General features: G+C 49.2%; 1 protein-coding gene across 3 annotated transcripts in view; it reads left to right on the top strand.

Moving 5' to 3' along the window:
- Positions 1-23,386, top strand: part of LOC102562168 (uncharacterized) — a 40,236-nt gene extending 16,850 nt beyond the window's left edge. For 2 of the 3 annotated variants that reach the window (XM_059713585.1, XM_059713586.1), the window contains exons 3-7: positions 9,334-9,531; positions 16,747-16,911; positions 18,508-18,642; positions 20,358-20,450; positions 22,684-23,386. In XM_059713585.1, the coding sequence (XP_059569568.1) occupies positions 9,334-9,531; positions 16,747-16,911; positions 18,508-18,642; positions 20,358-20,450; positions 22,684-23,226 (1,134 nt within the window). In that variant the 3' untranslated portion in view covers positions 23,227-23,386. Of the gene's footprint in view, positions 1-7,709; positions 7,901-9,333; positions 9,532-16,746; positions 16,912-18,507; positions 18,643-20,357; positions 20,451-22,683 lie in introns of all 3 variants that reach the window. The other variant, XM_014593579.3, reaches the window with a different exon arrangement.
- Positions 23,387-26,599: the final 3,213 nt, after the last annotated feature.

The raw sequence follows: 26,599 nt of genomic DNA, 5'->3' as shown, positions 1-26,599 counted from the left end.
GCCAGTTTCTCCAGCATTGATGTACACCCCATCAAAAATACATACGAGGCAGTGCCTAATGCTAGAGGGATATAGGTTACCATTTTGGATCCAGATTGGGTTGGTGGGGACTGAAAGTCACCACTATCTGATGCCTGTTCAGCAGCTCATGTGAAGTGACTTAATGGGTCTCTGTCGGGGACCTGGTGGGCAAGTGCCTATGACACAATACCACTGTCACGGCTATCCCTTGTATACTTCCTTTGGCAAAGTGCAGACAGCACTGGTTTGGGACAGGAAGTAAAGAAGTACCCAATATTCACTTGTGAGTTTTAGGGAGGCAGAACATCGTGATCTAAACTGGAATCTGGTCAGAACATATGAGCTAATGTCCATGATCTTGCAACAGGTGTCAGGGAAGTTGTAATAACCACATTGAGGGTAGACACATGGATGTGCAGATCACTGGCATTGCCAAGGAGATGGTCTGAGTGGTTCACTAGGTCTTTTTCTTGACGGCAACCTAGCTCCTCCTAGTCCGGGGTGGGCAAAAAGCGGTCCATGGGCCGGATGCAGCCCGCCAGGCCATTCTATCCGACTCATGGGGCTTCTATAAATTTAGAGAATGAATACTTATCTGCCCCTGGCTGCCTGTCATGTGGCCCTTGATGGCTTGCCAAAACTCAGTAAGCTGCCCTCTGCCTGAAATAATTGCCCCCCGGGTCCTAGTCAAACACTGGGTCAGTGCTGGTTCAGAGGGAAGCGCGCCACCTGCTGTCTCAGCAGCAGCATTTCGTGCACCACTGTGTGCATCCCTGAGTGCTCCCAGACATTACTGGCCTGGACTGAGCCTGCTTACCTATAAGAGCTCAGCAGGAGTTAGTCTTACAGTAGGCTCAACATTTGAATCCCTTTAAATTTGCTGTGCCACGGTGGGGATCATTCTCCAGACTCAGGTCTCTGCTTTGAAACAGAAATAAGGAGATGATGTTTGTTAAATTGGAAAAGGACAGAGGGAAACTTTTGCTTTTACAGCATCTGGGCAGGGCTCTATGGGCACTAGATACTGTGTGTGTACACATAAGTGTGTCTGCAGTGGGAGAGAGAATTGAAAACTAAATAGAAATATTTGGGCAGTATCTCAGTTAGCCTTGGTCAGGCAGGGTGTTATCCTAGTTCCTACTCTACTGCTATTTATGTGGAGGAAGCTGCAAGACAGGCGGGTGCTTTATTGCAGGTTTGATTTCAGCTTCAGAGTTGTGCAAAGAGGAGGGACAATAGCACTCAGCACCCCTCCCTGATTCTGCAGATGGCTGAAGACTGCTACCTGCCTGCTCTAAAGCAGCCCAATGGCTGCTTGATTTTACTTTTGGCTACCCATGGCCCTAAGGCAGCCAAACATAGCTTGGAGCACAGAGGCACTCGAGCTATGGCTTGTTTTATCAGGCTGTTCCCACCCTGCACTGGAGAGGGCGTGCAGTGTCATTACACTGGCTTTGCTGCAGCCAGAGATTCACTTCAGTAAAGGCAAGCAAAGCTGGATTTCTAGCTGCTTGGTGCTGACAGTGCTAGGGGCCAGAATCTGGCCCATTGCCTTTGACTGAGTTACTCCTGTATTTATGCAAGAGATGGAATTGGGCCTTGGTTCCTGCTTGCTTCCAGTGGATCATAATTCAGTTTTCAGAAATACTATATTTAACTAGGGGTTTGCAGATACAATAGCAGGCAAGTGACCTGCTATTTTGTAGAGAGAAGATTTTATTGATGCTGCTATATAGCATTAATGTAAGCCTGTTTAAGATGCTTCAACAATGCAGTCTTGAGTCAGTCATGTGCCCCTTTCTGTTATGTTTTAGAAATAGATTTTGTGTTTAAAGAACAGCAGATTTAATCAGGTGAGGGCAAATAAACCAGCCTCCAAAAGCCCAGCTGTGTATGCTCCAAATCTCAAGAAGGACACGGCAGAGCAGAAATCTATAGGGTTAGGACACCTAACATGTTGCCCTGTGTTTGGCACAATTCCAGTGTGGGTCATTAAATTCTAACTAGCCAGAATCACCTTGGTTGCATCAGCAGGAGGTATCCACAGGACATGTCTTCATCAAAGGTGATTTGAAGCAGCTGGTGCTGGCCAATCACAGATAGGATGCTAGCGTTGACAGAACTGAGGTCTGATCTAGTCAAGCATTCTTAAGTTCCTGTCATTTTTATTATACCCAGTGCTGGTTCAGATTGGAGAGGAGGCAGGTAGCACAGTGGTAGACAGGGCATAGAGCAGAAAGCAGAGCAGGAAATTGGGCAGGATGCATAGGGCATGAAGCAGAAAGCAGAGCAGCAGATCAGGTAGGGGGAGAGGATCAGAGTGGCACTCAGGGAGGGTTCAGGGTTAATTTGTGGCACACCTGCCAAAAAGGTTGCCACTGGTTTAGGAGAGGAAGAAAGTCTCATGAACATGGTATTGGGGTGACTGTTCCATTAATGGGGTGGTGACTGAATAAGTTACTTGGCCCATTATCAGCCAGTACTGATATAACTTTATACCTCTCCAGTCTTCATACTGATCCCCCACTCTCATGTGTCCAGGTATTGCTCATGTTCCCCAGTAGAGGTTTTGGTGGTAGTTTACATATTATGTACTTTTTGATTTCATGAAGACTGTGTTATTCCCCCCTGGAGAGCTAGGAGCCTCAGTTACCATCAGCCAGTTTATCCCTTCAGGAGAACTGAGCTGATGACTTTGCTACCTTTGTTTTTCTTTACCTTTAGCTGGCCCCCAGCACAAGTTAGAATAGCTTGAGGGCTGTCTGTGTCCTGCTGCAGGGACTTGAATCAAGGTGCTTCTGCAGCAGATGGGAGTAGCTGAGGTGCAGCATTTGAGTCCTCTGAAAGGATCTGTTTCTCATCAGTGTGAGCTAGCGCGTGCATTGATTTCTCTGTGAGGGAAGCACGCTGGTTATTGCAGTTTGTACTTTGCTGTGTAACCGGGGTAGGGAGCCTGGGCTGCTAATGGGATAAAATGCGGTGGGACTGGCATGGCTTAACAAGCATCTGTTACATTGAAAGCAGCCCCTTGGAAAGTGTCCTTCAGAAGTGATGCTCTTGTGATTTATTAGCTGCTGATTAGGGATCTTTGAGAAAGCAGATAACTGGTTATTTTTAGTATATTTGTCCTTCTGTCTCCACATACACACAAGAAAGAAAGGGAGGAAAGGATTAATTCATCTTTATTGGAATGAGTATGACAGAAGGAATACTAGATAAATGGGTCTCTTGGTGACAGCTTCATTGTCCTACATACATGTGCACAAATCTGATCCAGAGTAATCACAGACTGAAGAGAATCCTGAGGAGGCAAAACCTCTCTGTGTTTTCTGTGAAGGTCATGCTCAAAGTGAAGACCTGGTTCTCTTCCTCCCTCCCTGTGCTTTGGCTCTGGGAACAAAGACATCACTGGTATAATATCATAAAGAGAAGATCAAACTGCCTATGCTAGGCAGTTCCTGGAGTCCCTTTTCCAAGGTTTCTCAGCTCACACCATAGGTGTGTGCTTCCCACATACCTCTCTTGTACCCAAGATGGGGGGGATTCATGATTTACCTGCCCCTATAAGTCAGCAGAGCCCCCTTAAACACTTCCAGGGGTGAACTTCAGACAAACCTTGTCAGCCTGTGACACCATCTTCTGTCCAAGAGCCTCAAAGTACTTTGTGAATACAATTAACTGTTCCTAACACCCCACTGATTATTCTTTCTACAGTACTATTAAAACTGTTATTATAGCATGCAGAGGAAGACATGCCTGAGGCATGCCTCAGAGAGCTAAATTGCTCCAGATAGTATGAGGTAGGTGTGTAACACAGCACAGTTGTGTAGAAGGAAGGCATGGAAATGTATAGGGCAGCACAGAAGAAGGTACAAAGATGACAATGGGAGGAGGTTTCAAAGGGAGGGATTGGGGGGAGTCTTGTATGGAACCAAATGGGATGCATGATGGATGGAGGAGAGATGTAGGCAGGAGCGAGTTGTAAATGTTACAGCTGCCATTTTACTGAAAGGGAAACAGAACCTGGGAGATGAACTGACCTGATCAAGGTCATGCAGCCAGTCAGTGGCAGAGCAAGGAATCCTGGATCCCAGTTCCCAACCCTAACTGCTGGACCACTCTCCAGTTCATCCAGATCACTTAAATCAATGGCAGTCAACCTTTCTGGGAGCTGTGCTAGAAATTAAGCCTGCACCCTCCCTCTGTGTCACCCAGCCAACTTTCTGCTCCCTGACCTGTCTGCCACGTGCCACACACAACAGCTTTCCATAGCACCTGTGGCATGTGTGCTTCAGGTTGGCCATCCCTGACCTAAGTGAACTCTGACTAGGACCTGTAAGAGCATTGTAGATGTGTAAAAAGAGTTTTCTCCCCAGTCTGTCCCCATCTGTAGTAGAGCTGCTTTTAAATGACATGATTCCCACTTGCTGCCTGAGAACTACCACAGTAGAGGCTTGCCCCATCTGCTGTAGGGCACTGGGCAGTACAGTTCTGTACATCTGCAGGAGGTCTCTTCTTTCCAGTGTCTCTTCAGTTCCCCTAAACTGGTCTCTTAGTTCTGGCCCAGCCTAGATGCTAAGTTTATTTTTGCTTCAGGGCACAAGCTGATGGCCTGCAAAAGCCAAGGAGAGGTCCTCCTACCTCCCTGCTCCCAAGGCACAGCACTGACCTGCTAACTTACCGCTTTATGTTTCTAGTTCCTTCCTGGTTCTGGCTCTTGCTGGAGGTAGGCTGCCTGACGGGGCTCTGATCTGGGACAACAGCACCTATGTTCTTGTGCCAGTGCTTCATGCTCAGAGTTCCAGGGTCTGAACCCTCACTTGCTCACATGAATGTGAATCACCAGTAACTCCACTAATCCTAAAATATATACACCAGTATGAAATCAGTATGAGGGAGTCGGAGGTATAGCTTGGCAGCTCCGTGCCCAGGCCAGCCACTGATGCCTGGGGAAGCATGGGTTTCCACTGTGCCAATCACAACAGCACAATCACTACATCCCCCAGCAAAGGCAGTGTGTGGAGTTCCTGCCCTGGTCACCCCCTCACCCTCTCCAGCCCATGCTACTGGAGGAAGTGATGAATCAAGCCCCATTCCCATTCTCGCAGGAGGTAGGAGCACTGTAGAGACCATTACTAAGGGTCTGATTTTCCAAAAAGCAATGTTTCCACTTAGGCAGCTAAGTGAAGGGTCTGAGGACAGTAGAGAATTCCACCCCCCATTCCAGTGAGAGCACATGGAGATCTAGCTGGAGACTTATTTTGGTGCAGGAGCAGAGCTCCTAGATGAGAGAATGAAAGGAAGGTGATGAGAACAGGGCAGGTAATGGACCAAGCTGTGAAACAAGCCCTTGATGTTGGGAGGCAGCTTTTTTTCCTTCTGCAGAGGCAGCTTGGCATTGGCTTGGAACTGGTGTTGCATTGGGAGTGTACTGCTTCTCCTAAAGCAAAATTCAAGCCATAAATCTAGCAGCTTGGCTGGCTTTTATGGCCCTGTAAAACAGCCTCTGCAGAGCTCCTCGTACGAGGGGCGGCACTTCAGGTTCCCAGGATTCTTATTGGCTGCTGGCCTGATTTAACTCTACCTCACAGTTTTGTAATGACCCTGTCTGTCTTCCTCTGCATTGTCTTCCCCACTTTGAGCATCCCAGTTCTTGTCCAGGGATCTGAAGTCCCAAGGTGCCTTGCCCCTTCCCTGTCCTTCTTCAAAGAAACCAGGTCTTACTAGAGATAGCCAGGGGCCTGCTGCAGTCCCAAAAGCACTGCAGTGCTGGTGGCTCTGCCAGCAGTTGTCAGCAACTTTCCATCCGGGTTGTCAGGAAAACTAATTCAGATCAATATGCCAGTGATTTAGCCCACCTTGCACTTGAGGAAGCCAGTGACCGGCAGCTCAAGGATGTATTGTGGCAGGAGGGTAGACTGGAGTGGAGCTATTAATAGAAAGTGCTGGCTTTATTTTAATGTTGCTAGGATGTCTGTGGTGTTTAAATTCCCCACATAGAGGATGCTGGAATCAGATTTCACGTGCACAGCATCCTCCCCCAGCAGTCAGGGCCTCACACAGATCTCCTTCACCTCAACTGCCAACAGGAGTGGACGGTCCACTGTCAAAATGTTCCTTTCAGCTGCTTCTCTCTGAGCTTTCAGCAGGCTCAGGCTCCTGATCTTCACCGCACTTGCTTCTGTGAGGATTCATGTTGGGGGTCTTGGCAATCTGCCATAGATCCCAGAAGGACTGGGCTTTTGGGACTTCTCACATGGTTCCTGCTCTGTATTACAGGTTTCCAGGACTCCTGGCATTTATTTTGTATCTAGAGCTCCTTCTCCTGGGTGTCTCCTTCTACATGTTTGGCTTGTGTTCACTTGGATTTCCATTTGAGATCTCACATGTAGCCTGTGCTCTCTCCTCATTAACCTGTCAACACTTTTTTTTTATTCCTTACCTCTAAGCTGTGGTTTCAGGTAGTTTTACAGACCTGAAAGATACTCATTCACAGATCAGTGCCTCAGGGCTCAAGATGGGGTACATTCATTTCTCATCTTCACTTCTCACTCTGGTCTGCTTCTCCTTCATCCAGAAGCATTCTGATTTTTGGCTGCAGCAGGCTAAACAGGGCTTTTGCCTTCCATTTAAGTGACCAATGATGAAAAAGAATGCGCATCATTGCATAATTGTAGATTACACACAAATCACAGAAAAAAAACTCATCAGAGGCAGGGCACAGAGGAAATATAAATGACAGCAGCTAGAATGCTACATTCTCTGCAGAAGAGACAGTGAGGGTAATCAAGTTCAGATGTTTGCTACCATGAGGCTATGGATTAGTCATTGCAGTGGCAGGGCATTGGCAGCACCCTCCTTTCTCTGGCTTTTTGCCTGTGGCACGCTGAGTTTTGTACTGGTGTTTCAGATATGGTTCCTTGTAGTTATGGGTGATAGATGGTTTTAAATAGTGATTTGGGGGATTCCTTCATTTAATAATAGCCTGTGAATGAAGGGGACTGGACTTGATGGCCCAGGGGCTCATCACAGTCCTTCCTGTATTCCCATGTCAGTGTTCATTTTCATGGCCCTGAGACGTCCTCATTCTCTTTATTTTCATCCCAGTGTATAGTTAAGACTAATAGTGTGTGGGAAGTGCTGGGGGTGTTTTACTGTAAGAGAGGACACAGCTGGCAAATATTAGCAAAGAATCTCACTTTTTTTCCTGCAGCCTTTTTTCCCTTTTGCTAAGCCCAGAATTGGGCATGCCAGTGTAAACTCCATTGGGAGCCTTAGTGGAGACAGGCCATAAAACCTCACATTGACTAACCATGCTGCAGAAGGGTTATGTGGCATAGCATTGGAACCAGTGGTGGCTGTTGGCCATCCATGTGCATTGGGACTCACAGTGCTGTTAGCTCCAGCAGGAACTGTTAGACAGTTTCCCCAGAGCTGACCAGCTGCAGCAAAATGTTGCTGAGCCAGATATGTTCTTAATCCTCCCTTCTCTAAGAAGGGGCATTTTCTGCCCTGCTCAGTCAGCTGCGGGGTGTTAATTTCTGTGGAAGGCCTGATCCCATTCTCAGTGAAGTCAGTGGGAGCCTGCCTGCCAATGCCATGCTTCTGACACCCAAGCTAGTAGGATGCATTTGCAGCAGAACCACACAAGGTCCCTTTGATCCTCACCAGGGCTTTACCTTTGTCAGGGCTGAAGATCCTGCGCTGCTGCAACCACTGCGAGATCGTAGGCACGATCAAAGGGGAGAAGAAGTTCAAAGGGGCACACTGGCACTGCTATCGCTGTCGCAATGGCTTCAATCGGCGAGATGAGGCAGTGAAGCACTACAAGACCCACTTCCGGAACCCCCACACCACCTTCCAGATCCAGATTGCACAGGTGCCTGGGGCAGCAGGAGGGACCCCAGGAGATCTCCCCTTGGGAGGGTGTGATCTGGGATCTCATGGATGCTCTGATGGGGACTCAGGGCTGGCTTACAGCTTATTTGGACCAGGGTCTGTCACACTTGGGGCCAGTGAGGCAAACGGTGGGACTGGCTGGCCTTCTTGGCTGTGCCTGAATTGGATGCCTTGGTGGGGCTAGCTGCTGGAAGCTGCTGCCAGGTACTTGGGGTAGGACAGTGGTCAACACACATTCTTCCTTGCTCCTGGTGCTCAGATGGTCTTCCCTGTTACTCCTGACACTTGGCTGCTTTACTAGTTCCTTCTTTGGGCTTCTAACTATTGTTCTGGCAGACCCAGCCCTTGACTCATCTCCTGGCCTGAACCTTTGGGCCCCCCACATCCCAGTCCATCCAGTCAGCCCTGGCCTTTGACTTACCTCTTGGTTCTACATCTTGGCCCTGCTCCCAACGGGTACAGGAGTAGATGGGGCCCTAGACTGGGAGTTCAGTGGGTACTGTTCAGGGAGACAAGGGCTCTATTTCTGCCTCTGCCACTTACTTGCTGGGTGGCTTTGGGAATTCACATCCCCTGTCTGCACCTCTCTTTCTGCCTCTTTAAAATGGAGCTGATGCTACTTGCTCACCCTCATAAAGCCCCTTGAGCTGAGTTCATGGAAATCCCTACAGAAAGACTACATTTTATAGGGATCTATGGGTAAAATGTAGAGTCATGTTCAAGACTGTGCACGTCAGGAGATGAACAGGAGGGCAAATGCTCTGTGTGCCCCAGGTGCAGAGGGGCCTGCAAACACCTCTGTAGTGTTTGCTGTTGATGGCAGCTATTAGCTGCTGAGCACAGATCAGATGCATGCCCAGAGTTCAAGCCCCATTGCAGACCCATGGGTTGTCATTCGACCTTCATAACCACTGGGATGGATGAACAAAGAAGCCTAAGAGCCAGGGATCAGATGCAATTTTAACCCTGTCTTCTGCCATATTGATAGCACACCTGTGACAGCGGCCCTGGCTTGTTTTATATCAACCAGACACATGGCTGGCCTGGGTCTAGCACAAGGGTCAGCAATCCATGGCACACAAAGCTGTTTTGCTTGGCACGCCACAGTTGACCTGGGCTCTGGGCAGCTGCCACTGACCACGGAGCCCAGGATGCTCACAGCAATTGGCCAGGAGGCTGCAAGTAGGTCGGACTCCATGGCTGGCAGCAGCTGCCTGGAGCCCACCAGCAGCAAGGAACAAGCCCCTCACAGCTCCCCTGCAGTCTGTCCCTGACATGCCAAGTCAAGGTGTGGGTCAGGTTTCGGGTGTTTTTGGCACCCTGGCCAAAAACGTTGCCGACTCTTATCTAGCAGCACAAAGTGAAGCAGCTTTCACTCCACAACTGTTTCTCATGGCCTCTGTCTCTATGTAGGACGTCAACAGCCGCCAGTATTATGAGCGCAGTGCCGAAGCCAATCATAAGGCCTATGGTGGCCTCAATGTCTCCACCGGAGCCAATGTTGATGTGATGTCCATAGGTGCATTGCTGGCCCAAAATGTCCTTGCATCAAGATCGCCTGCTGCCGCCTCTGATAAGGGGACAGAGAGCCTGCTGGGCAGCCCTGCCAAGGTACGCTTGATTCTGCACAGGGCTTGTTCAAACCAAAGGGCACAGGCCAGGGATGGTGCAATGCTAGAGCACACACACGGTGCTTAGATCTGCAGGAGCAGGGTCTGAGCAGGTCATCTGGGAGGGAGCTCCTCCTGAAGTTTCTTCTCATGATAGGAAGGGCTGGAGGTGTCTCTTGAGTTAGTTTTCTTATGTGATGTGTCTCATGCCATTTCTCCTACCCTTCCCCCAGTCACCTGCTGTACACTGAACATCTTCCCATCCAGGTGCAGAGGCAAGCAGTGTACTCCACCATGTATCTCCACAAGGAGAGGTATACAGGAGGGAGTGGAGAAAAAAGGGCATGTATACACCAAAACTAAGATTTTGTTTGTTAAAACCTACCGGATCAAGCCATACCAGGATCCTGTATGGACAGCAGTGCCCATACGGTGCCTTACATTATCAAGACTTCACTCAGAAGTCCAACGGGGCATTGTCCTCTTTTTGCTTGGGGTGCTTTTTCCTTCTTTTGTATAGCTGGTCTTCTCCAAGAACTTGATTTAATTCCCTTCCTCTGTACCTTCTCAACCTTTTTAGACTCAAGGCACCCATCGTTAGACTGAAGGTACCCTTCAGAAAATTCCAGCTCTTAATTTTCCCTCATTTTTTGACTATGGAAAAATAGTAGAGCAATTTTCCTGTTGCCAGGAACTTAGAAAGCCCATAGCAGGTCAGAATGTTTTTAACACTAAGGATTCTTGTTTGAAATCTCTGGGTTTATCTTGTGAATCATGTTTGCAAGCACCTATGGCACCCTTGAAAGGATCTCAAGGCACCCCAGGGTGCCATGACACCCTGGTTGAGAATCACTGCTAATAGATTATGTAGATACTATTTGGTTATGTAAAATATCTAATTCAGCATCCACCTCTGATTAAAGAATTGTTGCCCGCTTCCACTCTGTTCCTGCTGGTTAGAACAGGAAAGATCATCCTTCCTGAGAGCAGAGGGGCCCATTCCAATTTAAACTAGTTCTTCCTTAAACATGCAAGAAGACTAAGGCTGGGCCCATCAGCCTGTGTCTTCAATCCCATTCTGTGGCATTAGGTGCCTGTAACATCTAGGCACTAAATACAGCAGTAATTTTATTGCTGTCCTGGTAGCATTCTCTGCTCCACTCTGGATATAATTATATCCCGGTGGCAAGCACTTTAAGGGACCAGGGTGCTCAAGGCTGCCCGTGTCAGAATAAAATCTGTACACAGGTGCATCCGGCATTCTGCCCCCACATAGGAGAGACCACCTCAGCCTGGTTCCCTGGGGCAGGGAATTCCTCTTCACAGAGCTCTGTAACAGGGGACCTGCTTTGGGCCGACTTCCCAGTGGCCCGCCCACCTGTTTCTGGGCTAACCGCCCACCTTCTTGCTCACCACGCCTTGTTGTTAATTAATTAATGGATGTTACTAAGCGGGAGGCTGCCCATTTCCTGCCCCGATGCCAGGGGGCACTATCTGTGGCTCTGTTCTCCCCTGCACCACAGCCCAAGCCTCGCAGATGACATCTAGATGTTCTCATCATCACCGGCCCCCACGCTGGGCCCAGAATCCTCCTGATTGAACCCCACCTGGATTCCTCTCCTCAGGCAGCCTCATCCACCTTCAACATCGCTCCCTGAACCGCTTCCCCTTCGGGTGTGATCCCCCCACCGGGACCTTCGGCTCACTAGCCCTGGCCCACGTCCAGGCCAGTCAGAGCCCCAGGCCCTCGGCTCTTGGACATCCCTCGCGATGGGCCCCTGGCCCTTCAACCCTTCTGGTCCTGGCCCCAGCTTGGACCAGTCAGGGGGGAGTTCAGACAGGCCTGAGTCTATGGCCCTTTTCTCTCTCCCCAAGGGTCCACCCTCTGGGCCCTCCAAACTAAGGGTCATCCACCCGGTGGTGGGGGCTGGGGGTTAAGGCACCCTGACCCACCTTTCACCGGGCCTGGCATTTCCTGGGGGCTCCCGCGCCACTGAGAGCCCCACCAGGCCGCCCACTCCTGGCAGGGTACAGTTTTAGGTCATACCCAGGACCAGGAGCCTCCTGACCACCCCCTACAGCTCCTCCCTGACCTCCAGATGATATCAGCAGCCCTCCAGCCAGGCGGTGTTGCCTGGCCTCCAGCAGCAGACCTGTCCTGTTTATATGGGCAGCCCTAGATCCAAAATGGCTGCCCTCATCAGGCACCTGCTGGCTGCCACCTCCAGGCCTTTAAAGTGCCAGCACACACACTGCCCTGCCACCAGCTCACAGCGCCTCTGGTTCCAGCGAGCACTGTCCTGTGTACCATCCACTGCCTTGTCCCTTCTGGTCACAGCATCATTCAGGCAGTGCAAGGGACTCCCTCGCGTAACAGGGTTACAGCCTGTCAGGGGCTTTGTAGATGAGGGTCAGCACCTTAAACTGGTACAGAAGCTCCTTGGGGAGCATGGTTATTATCAAGGATCCTAGTTTTTTCTGTCTAAAAATCACAAATCCTCTGATAAAAATCTCAAATTCTCTTATTAAAACCCACAAAATCCACAATTAAAATGAAATGCCACTATATATATATATATACACACACACACACACACACACACACACACACACATATATGTATGTATGTGTATATATGTGTGTGTGTGTGTGTGTGTGTGTGTGTGTATATATCAGTTGAACACAATGTTTTATTGATATATTTACAATTTTAAAGCAATTTGCCTCAATCATTATAATAAAATAAATTCTAAGCACTTATACATTTTGGTATTTGATTTTGGCTTTTTATCATGGAAAACCAGAGTTCCCCCTGCCCCCTTTGCTCACCAGGATGCAGGTCCAGGCCCCTCAGTCCCCCTTCACAGTCCCCACGCCACCCCTGCTGGTGCCTCTCACTCCCCATCTACATCCCCCATTGTCCTGCTGGTGCCTCTCACTCCCTACCCACGACCTCCCTGCCAGCCCAGCAGGTGGGGACCCAGCGTGGCAGGTCAGAGTGAGCCCGGGCAGGGAACATGTTGCTGCCACTGGGAGGCCCATGGCAAGACACAACTCCATAGATTCATAGAAGTAGGGTCAGAAGGGACCTTACAGATCATCAAGTCTGACCCCCTGCCCTGGGCAGGAGAGAAAACCAGGCTCAAATGACCCCAGCCAGGTAGACATCAAGCATCCTCTTAAAGACCCCCAGGGTAGGAGCCATCACCACTTCCCTTGGAAGTTGGTTCCAGATCCTAGCCACCCTGACTGTGAAGTAGTGTCTTCGGATGTCTAGCCTAAACCTACTCTCTAACAATTTGTGGCCGTTATTCCTTGTTAACCCGGGGGGCGCTAGGGGAAACAGGGTCTCTCCCAAACCCTGCTGGTCCCCCCGGTGCGTTTATAGACAGCTACCAGGTCCTCCCTCAGCCTTCTCTTGCGAAGACTGAACAGGTTAAGGTCCCATAGCCTCTCTTTGTAGGGTCTGCCCTGCTGTCCCCAGATCATGCGGGTGGCCCTCCTCTGAACCCTCTCAATGCTGTCCACATCCCTCCTGAAGTGCAGCGCCCAGAACTGAACGCAGTACTCCAGCTGCGGCCTGACCAGTGTCGCATAGAGGGGGAGGATCACCTCCTTGGCCCTGCTTGAGATGCATCTGTGGATGCACGACAAGGTAAGGTTAGCCCTACTGACCGTGACCTCGCATTGTCGGCCCATGTTCATCTTGGAGTCAGTAGTGACTCCAAGTTCTCTTTATGCCACCATGCTTTCGAGAAGGGAGTTTCCCAGCTTATAAGTGTGCTGCTGGTTCCTACTGCCCAAGTGCAGCACCCTGCACTTGTCAGTATTGAAGCCCATCCTATTTTCGTTAGCCCACCCCTGTAACCCGTCCAGGTCCTGCTGTAATCTGTCCTTCCCTACTAGCGTGCCCACCTCACCCCAAATCTTGGTATCATCAGCAAATTTAAACAGGCTGCTTTTTACCCCATTGTCCAAGTCACTAATAAAGAAATTGAACAGCACGGGCCCAAGGACCGAGCCCTGGGGGACTCCACTGCCCACTTCCCTCCAGGTCGAAAAAGACCCATCCACCACTCCCCTCGGAGTACAACCCTTCAGCCAATTTGCGATCCATCTGACTGTGTAGGCATCAATGCCACAGTCACCTAGTTTTTTGATGAGAATGGGGTGCCACCACCCCCACTGCTGCCAGGTGGGCAGGGGACGTTTCATCAGGGTGGCGCAGGGCTTGCAGCATTAAGGAGCTTCCCCGCCCAGCCCCACTCTGCCCTGCCACACTGAGTCCCTCCCACTGAGCTGCAGAGGGCCCAGGGGGAAAGGCAGCAAGGCAGAGAGCTCAAGTCCACAGAGGGTAACCTGCCCCCACTCTACTTACAGATCTGGGGGGCATATGCCCCCCATTTCCCCCTGCGAGTGCACGCAGCAGTGGGGAGCCAGCTTCTCCCTGCCCCCCAGATGAGCCGCCCATGGCTCCGTCCCACTCCCAGCCAGGGCGCTGCATCTGTGGCTTCCAGCCCTGGACCCCAAGCCCCACAACACTTGGGCTGGGCAGCAGCCCCAACCCTGCCCAACTCCTTCCCTCCCTATGGGTGCCTCAATACCCCCTCCCCCCACCAGATTTACCTGCAGGAGCTGCTCTCCAGGCTGGCTAGCGGCCATGTGCATGTGTGAGTGTGCACGTGTGCATAGTGCCCCTTGCCTGACCGCTCTCTTCCCACTTCTCCCAGCCCCTTGCAGGCTGGAACTCTGCTAGCCTGCAGTGAGCCTTTTGCAAAAATGGAAAGTCTGCACTTCTCCATTAAAATGAAAAATCCATGTTTTTCTCAGTTAAAGGGGAAAATTCACATTTTTCCTGTTTTCCCATGGGAAATGGAAAACCCAGATCCCTGCTTATTATGTAATTTACATGTTTTCTTCAGCTGGCCAGTAGGTGGCTCCTACATCTCATTGCGGACACCTGGCTTAGACCCTCCCTGTCTGCTACAGGGAGCTGAGCTTGAAGTCCCTTTGAGAACCAGGGCAACCTGTTTTCAGACCAATGGTTGCCTGATAGTGCTGGTGATGAACTGAATTTCAGTTGGACTCAGCCCTAAAGGTGAGGGAGGTACCAGCAGTGGAGGGATGATGCTGAGCACTTCTGCTTTTTGTTTTCTGTTGGAGTGCTGCATTGTCAGGGCTATGCAGATAAGCTGACTTTTGGGGGTGACTTCCTCTCGTCCACAGGAGGGGTGAAGATTGTGGGATGCTTACTGAGGTCAAGAGCAGAGAGAAGCAGAGAGACTGCAAGCTCCAGGGATGACTTAGAGAGCCAGTGGCCTTCGTACAGGAGATCTCTGCAATGTGCCCTTAAAAGTAAAAAAACAAATGTTAAGTGGATGTATTTAGTGAGTTCTCATCAAGACTCACAGGCACTGGCTAACAGCCAGGAATACTGCAAGTAGGAGGTATGAAAGGCTATACCAAAGAGCTCTGCCAGTGCACCTCAGTCCTGACCTTTTATTCCTGTCTTAGGACCCTCACATAGATCTGTCGCTGCACCCCAGGCCTGATGGGCAGCCCCCCGCTGTACTGTCAGAGCAATAAGCAATACTGCCAAATTATGCGCCAATTTGGTATATGGACAAATGACCAGTTGGGACTGGTATAAGACATCCATGTTAGGGAGGTGTGATTGACAACACTGACCCATGCCTTTCTTGAGTAATGGAAGAAAAAAGCATTTGAGGCCCCTAAAAAGGAGGTTGTCAGTACATTCTTTGGGGATGCAAATGACCATTCATCCAAAAACAGCATGTGAATCACTAGTGCTAAAGAAGCCAACACTCAGCACAGACAGCTTCTCTGAGTTGAGCCCACATCCCAATCCCCTTCCTGTTCTTGAGTAGGCTATTGGAGTAGTCCACCAAGGGTCATCTCCAAGGGCAGTTCAACATTTCCAGTATCCTCACCCCTCCCAATCACATTTCAGCCCAGTATACAGAATACTGTTGGTGCTGGTAACACTGGTGGAAAATCTCTTGATCACAACTGAACAACACACCCATATTTCTGTTGTTTGGCGTCTTGCAGCACTTGATACAGCTGAGTGGAATCTGGCCATCATCTATTGAAGATGTGGCAGAGGTTGGTGGGACTATATTATGATGGCTTCAGTTATTCTCAAGTTCCATATAGAGGACCTTGATGAGCGGTTGCTCCTCTGATTCCATAGACCCTGCCCATGCCATTACATGAGAACCCATCCTTCTCCCCAGCTTGTGCCACATCTGGGTGCAGCTACAACAGAAGGTTGGTGCATGGCTTGAAACATGCACCAGTGGTCCACAGATACTGGTCAGCTTCTATATCACCTTCACCTGAGACACAAAGAGTACCCTGTCCCAGGTCTCCAAGGACTGTGCTGAAGTAGGAAAAAGTACCTGTCTGGAGCTGAGTCTTGCAAAGACAGATGATGCTAGAGGGGGTAGGAGGCATTTCCAAGAACCCTGTGTTTGTACCTTCCCCCTCCTGTGAGGCTAAGTGCCCTTTGATCAGTTGAACAGGCAGGTACTTTGTAACCCTTCATGCTAGCTTCAGGCTCGGTATTGACCCCCAGCTTGATTCCTGGAGTTTTCTGTCACTGGGTGTAGAAATGAGAATCTTTAAGACACTTCAGTGGTTCAGAACACAACAGTCAAGCAGGTCAACAGCACTGGCCTCTGACAACCTGGCATTCCTGTACTCCGTGCTTCAGGTTATATTCAAGGTCTCAGTCCTCATTTGCTGTTCATAGGATCAGATCCCGTTGTCTGTGGGAACTATCTCCCCTTGGGAGATCCTGGCCTCTTTTGACAGCTGCTTTCTCCTCTTGGGGCTGTCACTCACAGGAGTGGTGCTGGCTGAATCTGGAACTCATTGGTAAACAGGATGAATGGGCCTCAACCTTACAGCCTTTAGAGCCAAAGACAAAACCAGCTTCTTGAAGCAGACTTTCCTGTGTGGATTCCTCATGGGGAGGGGTTGTGCTGATAGTTATGTCAGAGCCTAAGGGATCAATAATCACTTTTGCCTGATTGGGCTCTTTCCCTGAAGAGGAAAGGGGCATTTTTTAGGTCAGTGTGCCATGTACTGACTCCCTGGGATGCAGGCTGCAGAGCAGACAGGTATCTCTAATACACACCTAGGATCTTGCTCTTGATGCCGAAGCATTTCACTCTATCTTCTCTTTTCAAAGGACAGTAGTTTCAACAGTGGGATGGCACTAGGAGCAGAGGAGACTGTGGGGCTCAGCACGTCCTCTTCATCCATACCTGCCCACCAGACACTAGTGTTGATGGACCCTGATGGAGACGGTAGCAGTATTATCTTTGAAGATGGACCCAATTCCGTGTCTAGGCAGGTAAGAAGGGAATGGGATTTAGGGAGGCTATTTGGAGGACAGATGGCCCAGTGGTTAAGGTATCCATTTGAGGGCTAGGAGATATGTTTACTTCCCTGTTTAGCCACAGGCTTCTTGTATGGCCAAGTCACATAATGCTTCTTTGTTTCTTGATTTCCCATGTGGTACTGTAGGGAAGTTGTGGTTAAGGGTGCTTAGTAGGTAGCGTCAAACTCAGAGTGGACACCCAGTGCATGTGGGGAGAGTAAAAGTACAGGCTGCGGGGTGAGATACATGAGCCTCTGAATGTGTGTATGACTGAAGCTGCTTTGCTACAGGAGCTATGGCACATGGGACAGAAATCTCTGCTGCACTGCATTGCCCCTGCTACAGGGACCACAGGAATCCTGCAGCTTTGCAAGGGGTTGGGCCACATGGCTCTTGAGGCCTCTTCCAAGTCTATGATTCCAAGGCAAATTTAATGAAAGCAGCCAACTATTGTTCCAATGAGTCCTGAGGGGATGGTCACAGGCTATGCTTCTAAGCTTCTGGTTTTAAGTGCTTGATATTCAGAGAAAAAAAAACCCTTGGGTTGTAATTTGTCACCCCTGTTCTTGACACACACACGCACACACATATGTGTGTGGAGGGCAGGGCGTGAAGGGTGTTCGGGGCCTTTTCTTTTGTTAGCTTTGTTAACACCCTGTTAAGCTCTCTTCTTGGAACTGCAGTGGGCACCATTTGATTCCTTGGAGCTCATTATTACCTTTGATCAGTCATAGGCTCTTTTTGTCTTTTAATGATGATTTTTCCCTTCCCTGCTTTTTTCTTCAGTCAGTGCAGACCACTAGCCAGCTCCTTGCCCTGTTCAGCAGAAATACTGAGGAAAGATCCTGTGTGTGCTATATGCTTCTATGCCACATCTCAGAGTTACAGGTTATAGCTGTGTTGGTCTGTAGGCAAAAGTAATCAGAACTCTTGGGGAGGTGATATCTTTTATTAGACCAACTAGATACTTGCAAAAAAATGTTTTTATTTGCAAGCTTTTGGGGGCACATGCCCTTTGTTAGACATGGATTGTAAAATTTCTCCTATTTCCACCTGGGAGAAATTTTACAATCTTGAAATGTTACAATACTTGAAAGGGTCGCAAACAAATAAAAATGCATCAACAAACTTTAAAATCGATTCTCTTTTAAAGGAGAAAAACATGGGAAACCATAGCTTTTCCCTTGCAGGTTGTCAGGAGTTCCAGCCTGTGAGAGGTTGCTTGGGGCCTCCCATATCCCACACACAGCCCACCTTGCCCCACGCACCCACCTCCTGTCCTACAGACTGGGGTCTGGGGCCTGGGAGCAGTGGGTTGCAAATGAGGGGTACTGGGTCAAGACTGGCCATTGATGTTTACAAATGGGTCCTGGTACAAAAAAGGTTGAGAAACACTGTTCTAGTTTGCACTTTCCATAGGTTGCAAAGCAGTCCATGCAGGTTCCCCAAGCCAGTTCAGGAGCAGGGAGTCAGACCCTCACCTTAAGTCTGGGATGATCTACAGTGCATATTCCCTTGCCCTTTCCTTCCCATGCTAACCTTAGAGCCTCTTTCTCCCTCTCTGCATAGTCTGGTGAGAGTCTGGATCAGAACCTGCTAGAGAAACAACTCATTGAACTGCACCAGCAGAACCAGCAGCTGCTGGAGGAGAAGAAGGAGATGGAATGCAGGCTCCGGGCAGAAATCCTGCAGCTGAAGGAACATGTAGGTAGAGTGGAGCACGCAGCTTGGCTGTCCAGCATGGCTGGCTAGGCCTCCTAGAACTGCAGAGAGGAAGCCTTAGCTTTGGAAACACTATAGTTTGGGGGTCAGTGACCTATGGCCTCTGGGCCAGATCTGGCTTGTGGAGGCACTCTATCCAGCCCACAAGCCTGTGAGGTTTTGGGGGGCGGGGGCTTCGGCAGTGGTGAAAGTTTTGTCCAGATAGCAGAGCAAAGCCACCTCCACTGGGTGACAGGGAGAAGTGATAGCGGGGAGAAATGATGACAGCCAAGTTGAAGGGGCCAGTCCAGCTCAGACTGAGCTGGGTAATTTGGCCCACCATTCCTGAAGCACCTCGGCCACTGCTTTTAGGGGAAGGAAGTGGAAGGTGAGGTGGCTGGGGAATAATTCTCGCTAAAGTAATTTTCAGTGGGCCTTGGTGCCCCCTGTTCTGTTACAGCCCAGTCTACACAGGGCTTCACAGCAGCTGCTCTAGGTGGGGACACATGGAGTGTGGCTTCCCTTTCTCCCTTTCATAGCACTTATTTCAGTGCACTCTTGCCCAATAACATTGCTGAGCTGGGTGTGAAAGGATGTGGCTGATGGGAAATGGAAGTTTTACAAATATAGCTTGATTTCTCTTTTGTGACCCTTTTTTTGGTGACTTTGCACCATGCCTCTTTTGCTCCAAACCCTCAGATTATTGCCAATGATAGAGTGGGACAGCAGAGAGAGGCAGCTCTCAGGCATGTGGGAAGAGAGGCTAGATAGCATGTAAAGAAAAAAAGTGTCCTGTTTCTCACCATTAATTCATGTAATCTGTTAACTCCCGTTTCCACCACGGTGTGGCTTTGGGTGCAAGCATGCAGGATCCAAATGCCACAGAATATAAATAGTGTGGAGAGCCAACATAAACTCAGGACAGCACTCAGGGAATGGGCAGTAGGTGAACTAGCATTGCAATAGATAGGAATAAGAAGTGTCTTTTAGCCTCCATTCTCAGCTGTCTTTAGTGCAGAGGGCTTTGAAAACTTCTTGAGCAAACTTGTGATCTTGTGAGCTTCATTGGATTGTACCATGATTTTCATCCACTAGTTTTATTGGGTGCAAATACAGCTTTTATGATAACAGGTAGTTGGTAGCACTGGCAGCAGCTCAAGTAGATTGTGTTCAGGCTCCTTTCCCATCAAGTTACCTCAGTCCTGACCTGCAGCCCTCCTTGCCAGTTACTGTTCAGGGCTTCTGCTAAACAAGGACTGGCGCTACGAAGAACTGTGTGGTGCTGTGGGATGGAGGGACAAAAGCAAGATCACCAAACACATTTATATTAAGACCAGAGTCAAAATTTGCACCCAGGTCTCCAGAGATGAATAGTGATCTTGTTAATCCAGTAAACTGTCAAGCCTCCAGATTTATACTGCATAATGTAGAGGTGACCTCTGAAGCTTGGTGTGAAATGAAGCTTTTGCATAGCCCACAGTGCAGAGCTGTATGGCACTGCAATAGCAAAGCAGAAGTAGTGGTTGTTACAGTCCCAGTACCTACAGGAATGACACCATTCTCCATCCAGCAGGCTGTCTGCTGCATTGTGTTTGACCCACTTTACCTGTGGCTCATCTTGAAGGCATTGGTTGCTGCTGAACGTGGCTTCACTGTGATTTGGAATCAAGGGCTCCTCTTGTATGACACCTCTTTGGTGGGCATTCCTTTTGTTTCAGATCACCAGCATCATTCAAGCTAACATCCGTATGGCAGAGGAGCTGAAACGGTACCAGGCCTCGGATGACTTGGAAAAGAAAGTCAGCAAAATGGTAGGTCTCCCTCCCTCCCCTTGGAATGCTCACCCAGACGTATTACCATTAGACTTTTTCAAGGTGGTTAAACCCCAGGGAATATTGTTAAAGGGGCAGTGCCAAGTATTCCTGAGCCAACCATTCTAGACCAGGGCTGTCTAACTTCTGAGCAGCCAGCCGCTGCATGCCATACCAGTCTCAGGCCCTGGCCTACACACCACACAGGCCACATGCTGCCTTACCATCAGTGACATTACACAGGGCCCCCTTTACCTCCTGCCACCACTGCCACAGAAGCAGTGAGAGCCCCTGACCCACCGTCCAAGCCCCTCTGCCCCCTGGATGCCCATATGGGCATCAGGCTAGAGACCACCAATCACCACAGCAGCAGAAACAATATCAGGGTGTGTTGGTGGGTAACCTCTTGTAGGCCAGATGCAGCCCACAGGCCACGTGTTGGCCAGCTCTGTTGTAGAGGTAGGGTTTAAAGGAGACACATATGATTGTGTTCATGATTTGTATTCTAAACAAATACCATTTTTTTCTCCTGCTTTGAAGTCCAGCAGTACCATTGCTTTCAGTGGGGCTATGTCAGCTTACAACAGCAGAAAATTTGGCTCAGAAATATTTTTTGGATTTACAAATTACCTGTGGTTCTGTGACCCAAAGTCAATCACACTGCACTAGGGCTTGAAACCAGGAAGTTAAACTGACCAGCCAACTGAGAGAAATGCACCGAGCAGCATTCATGGTTAAAAGCTAAGTTAGATGACAAGCCAAACTGACTGGGTTAGTAATTTAGCTCATAGGTGCCTCCTGAAGGCTATTTTGATCCCTCAGCTCCTGATGCTGGTGATGTTATTTTCATTCTCCCCTTCCCTCTCAGACCCTGGCTTCTTCTTCCTCAGGACAGGCTGCCAGCCTGCCTGCACCTTCTTTGGCTGCTCCTGTCCCCAGAAATCTTTGGGGACTGGAGCAGCTGTTGTATAAAGATGTTCTTCTATTTTTATACAACAGCAGCCCTAGGAAGAGCCCCTCCTTCTATTTATCAGCTTTTTTTGCAGCCCTCCAGGCTCTACCCTGGATGCTTGTGGAATTGTGTGGAAGACAGAAGGAGGAGTCAGGACCATGTAACCACTTTGCTCTTCCTGGGTTATCAACAGCAGCATAGGAGCTGCTAGGCCAGTAGGGCCGTTTCCAGGTCTACAGTAGCACTACACTACATGCTTAGAGATACTACATGCTGTTTTTCTGCATCAGTTTTTCTTCAGTGTGATGGACCTTTGAAAGGTCTCAGGGTCTGTTTCTGCAGTGGCAAAGTCATACCTGTCACTACTACAGATTGATCTCACAAGTTGGAGGACTCGATACAGGAAAGTGCTTAAGGATGACCTAGGTTACTGCAGAAAAAGAGATTGCTGACTCAGTAGCTGTTTCCGTTTCTCCCCCGCCACCCTTTCAGCCGCTGCTAGTCCTAATGCCCCAGCATTGTGGTTCCCTGACATTTGCAAAGTGGTGAGAATGTTAACCCAGGGCCTTGCACCAGTTCCAGCTCAGGTGATTATGGTGTACCTCACTGCCCAAGATTTCTCCCTGTTGTGTCAGCTAGATGCAGATTTCAGTTTCACACTCTGTCTTCAGTGTTTGTTCAATGTTGCTTTTAGCTGTTAAACAACTGCTGTGTTCCACACCAGTAAGGGAAGCATTTCTGGGTTTGCCAGATTTATTCCTTTAAATCAGGGGTATCGAATTCACTGGGCCCTGTGACTGGATCCAGATTGGGGCTCCTTGCAGTCCAGATCCAAATTCACCTCCAGTAGTGGGGCAAGCAGCAGGTGAGTGGAGCTGTGTCAGCTCAGGGAACCATAGGGACTAACATATCCATCACTCAGCTTCCCACCCCTGAAATGTGTCTTCACTGGCCTCCATAACCCAGATTTTGGGAGCCGAACCTGCCCCCACTTGCCTCACCCCTGAATTCCTGGCCCCTCCAGGAGCCCTGCAGGCTGGATAAGATGGCTCTGTGGGCTGGATCCAGATGGTAGGCCATATCTTTGACACCCCTGCTTTAAATGGTTTGCAAAAGGCCCTGACTTCCTCCTTTATGGCTGGTACAGTATTGATGCAGGACCCATAGCAAGATGGAATCTTCCCTTGTCAGCTCCCAGTGACAGATCCAGCAAACAGCTGCATCCCTCAAAGGCAATGAGGCCTGCCTTTCTGTTTGACTCTTGGTTGGCTTTTTCTTCAGGTTGAGCAGATGGAGTGGCAGCACCGGGAGCTGCTGCAGATGCATGTAGCAGCCCTGAGGAAGGAGTTTGTGCAAAGAAACAGTCGGCTGATGAATGGCAAGTCCAGCCCTCCTGCCAGTGCTGCCTTGGAATCTAAGGAACATGCCATGACCTCCAGTGCCCACAGTCTGCTGGCCAATGCTGCCCTTTCCTCCCCAAACAGCACCTTGTCCAGTGGCCTGGCAGCTCCCCAGGACACATTGGCACCCACACAGTTAGACATCAGTGCTGGGGATGTCCTGTCCTTCATTGACCCGCCAGAGAGCTTACCCAACTCTGGGGACAGCCAGCTGGATAGGCTGGAGACCGTTGAGGTGCACCTGGACACAGAACACCCAATATCAAGCCTAGAAGCTGGCTCCCCACCAGCTCATGTCCACCTCCTCCCTGTGAGCGAAATGAATGAGCCAGTGGGTCTTCTGCCATCAGCCAGAGGAGAGAAGAGGCTAGCACAGCACACGCTGGCAAGGGAAAGCAAAGCCAAAGTGCAGCGGACAGTGTGATCCCAAAAAGAAACCTATATGCTCAAGCCCCAACAAACCCTTCTCTTCCTAACCCAACAGCCAAAATGGATCTGCCAGTTCCTACTTTTGTACTTAGTGCTTCAGATTTATAGTTATCAATGGTGCTGTTGGTATTAAACTACCCTTAATTTATAAATTATGTTTGTGTGTGTGTGCATGTGTAAATAAGAAATTCTTCCCGGGGGTGTTGAGTGGTATTTCAGGGAGGGAAGGGTGACATGCACTGTAGGGTGTGGTTCACTGTCCTCCAAGAGGAAAGATTTAACCTGTGAAGTGTCTTAAAATAACCTGATGTCAATCCAGGTGCTTTGCACTGATCCCACATTTGGGCTATAAAATGAAGACTTACGTCTACAGCTCTCTAGTGCTCTGATTCATGGTCACATGACACAACAGTGATTTTCAATCAGGGTCCTACAGCACCCTGGGGTGCCATGAGATCCTTCTAAGGGTGTTTCAGCCCCTGGCCCGTGTGAGGAAGAAAACGTTTGCTCCTTCATTCACTGGTTGCCCTGTACCCATCACAGTATCCCATGCACAAGCGGTGCCCCCAACTGTTTTTCCTGGGATCATCGCTTCTACCTGTGATTACTCCCTGAATAGCCCAGCAGGGTTCAGACATACAACACATTTACTACAATACATTTACTACAAATTAACTTTAGTGCATAGTAAAAGTGGGGTGGAGACATGAAGCATCACCTTACATAGGTCACTCCAACCTGAGGTAAAGCTACACTTCAAAACAGCTGGAGTAACTACACCATGGTTTCAGCTGTGTGCCTGTGTCTGTGTCTGTTCTCAGGCAGTTTCATCCCAGAATAGCCTTTCCACTATGTATGCAAACAGCCCCTCCTTGACAGGAGGTCAAGTCTTTTAATAGGACCAGTATATGTAGCTAGCATGAGAGAGCTGGTCACATCTACTTGCGCTCAAGTCGTATTTATTAGATTTACATGCCAACCTTCCCAAAAAGGCTCAAGACATCCTACGATAAAGGAGACAAAGAATTAAAAAAACAGAATAAAAGAAAAGAACAAACTCCCCTCACCCCCATACATGGGTGATTGGTGCCTCCTGAGTCTGGGGGAGGCACCAGATCCCCGACAGGGCGTGATCCCCCCAGTGGCTGATTGCCAAGCCAGCAGCAAAACCGGAAGTGTACTTCCGGTTTCGTGGCTGGCACTTCCAGGGGGTGCACGGCTGATCTCAGGGGGTGCACATGCACCTGCATGCACCCCCTACGCGTTACCAGTGCCCCCATAAAGACCTCCTCCCCCCACAACATTCAGAAGCAATCCACCTCATCCCATCTACTCCCTTCCTCAGCCCCTGATAGAGGAGAGTACCACCCTTGCCCAGCCCATGAAAGCATTTCCTCTCTGGCCATATGCGCTCCCATTCCTACCCACTCCCCTGTCTCACATGCAGTGGGGCCATCCCCAAGCTGTACCCCTTTCTCAAAGGGGGGCCATGGCTGTCTCCAAATTTACTGTGGAGTAAAATTTGGACTCAAATGTACTCTGTAGTAATTGTGTCATTTCTCTATACCAAAGTCCCAGTGTTCTTTAGGAGTAGAGTCCTGGGAAGCAAACAAAGGCACACAGAGGTGATAGGGGTGGAAAAAGGTTTTACAGTACATAAGCTGGTGTGCATCCATTTAGGAGTGAGGACGGGCATTTGTTTTTCCAGAGTTGGTTGAGCATGGTTCCAGTGCTGGTCCTAGGATAAGAACCTAGAGAGCATAGATTAGGACTGACCCTAATCTCTGACAGAGGTGAAGGTGGTAGGGCTTGCCAGGTGGCAGTTGCCTCTGTAATTCTAACCACCACATTTGGTGTTTTGCTGTTTACCATAATTACTCACATACTACATACACCTTTCCCTCAAAAATTAGCCCTCCAAAACTGGGGTATGTGTTTAAAGCAAACAAGCTGATTTCTGTGCTGAAATGGAGATGTGAGGGCACTGTAATGACTGCCGGGGCAAGCTCGATGCTGGGCATACAGGAGGGCTGGAGCTCACTTTTCAGTGGGCATGTCTATACTTCACCTTATGGTGATGCAGAAGTACTAAAATACGGCACAGTATGCAGAAGTACTAAAATATGGCACAGTAACCGCCTGTACTGTGGCGTGGGGGCAGTGCACGCTTAGATTTACTGGCTACATCGCTGTAGTGGCTCGCTATAGCCAGGGAGCACGCTGCTACAGCAGTGTAGCTGGCAATCATGTGTAGACATACGATTGCTAGATCAACGTAGCGTGCCACACGGTGATGTAGTGCATAGCTCCATCGCCATAGGGCAATGTGTGGATGCGCCTAGCGTCACTCACTCTCCCCTAGCAGCTAAAGCAGTGGTTCTCAACCTATTCAGACTCAAGGCAACTCTTGTTAGACTCCAGGCTCCCCTTGGAAAATGCCAACTCTGAGCTTTCACTAATCTTTTGACTCTGGAAAAATAATAGAGTAATGATTTTGCTGCAAAGAACTCAGAAAGCCCCTGACAGGTCAAACCATTTTTAACACTACGGATTCCTACTTGAGATCTCTGGAGTTTGTCTTGTGAATCATGTTTGTACACCTCACAATGCTAACATTGTGTGGTACCCTGTGGCAGTCTTGAAACAATCTCAAGGCACCTCAGGATGCACAGCCTGATTGAGAATCACAGAACTAAAGCAAATAACAGTATTTCACAGCCTGCCCATGGGGAATGGCTGAAATGATGCTCATGGTACTGAATTCCTTCCTGGGGTATATTAGAGTAGGTGGATGTACACCAGGAGTAAGCTTGGCCTTGGAAGGAACTGCATGTTTAGGCTGGGGTGAGCTGAACTGACTGGCTGGGAGAACTGCTTATCGAAAATGGATGGATGGCCAATGCTGCTAAAAACAATTCTGGTTTCTTGTGCTATTTCTGCTGGTGAAAGGGACTGGTTTGACAATCCTCGCAATTTAAGATCTTTGATTTTGCATAGATTAGATACAGTACAGTCAGCAGCAAGGCAAAATTCACAGACTGCTCCGCTGGGGACACTCAACCCTGAGCTTGACAATTCTGTCAGTAGAAGGGAAATGGGAGTTCAGACCCTGTGGTTTCTGTGCTGGGGCAGCCCACAGTAGGCTTGGTTGGTGACTATTTTATAGGTGTTTAGGATGTGCACACCTGCCTGCCAGAGGCTGAACTGACATGTGATGTGGGGATCCATTTCTCCCCTTATTCCTTTTTCCAATAATTCAGAACTACAGCGTGCCATTGTTAACTGGACTTGAATGTGTTGGTACTGATTGAACCAACATCTTTCTGTTCCAGACAGTTTCCTAGATGCTGGATTTTAAGGTCACATCA

This window comes from Alligator mississippiensis, chromosome 10 (assembly GCF_030867095.1).
Source record: "Alligator mississippiensis isolate rAllMis1 chromosome 10, rAllMis1, whole genome shotgun sequence".
Classification (NCBI taxonomy): Eukaryota; Metazoa; Chordata; order Crocodylia; family Alligatoridae; genus Alligator; species Alligator mississippiensis.
This window is presented reverse-complemented; position numbering and strand designations above follow the sequence as displayed.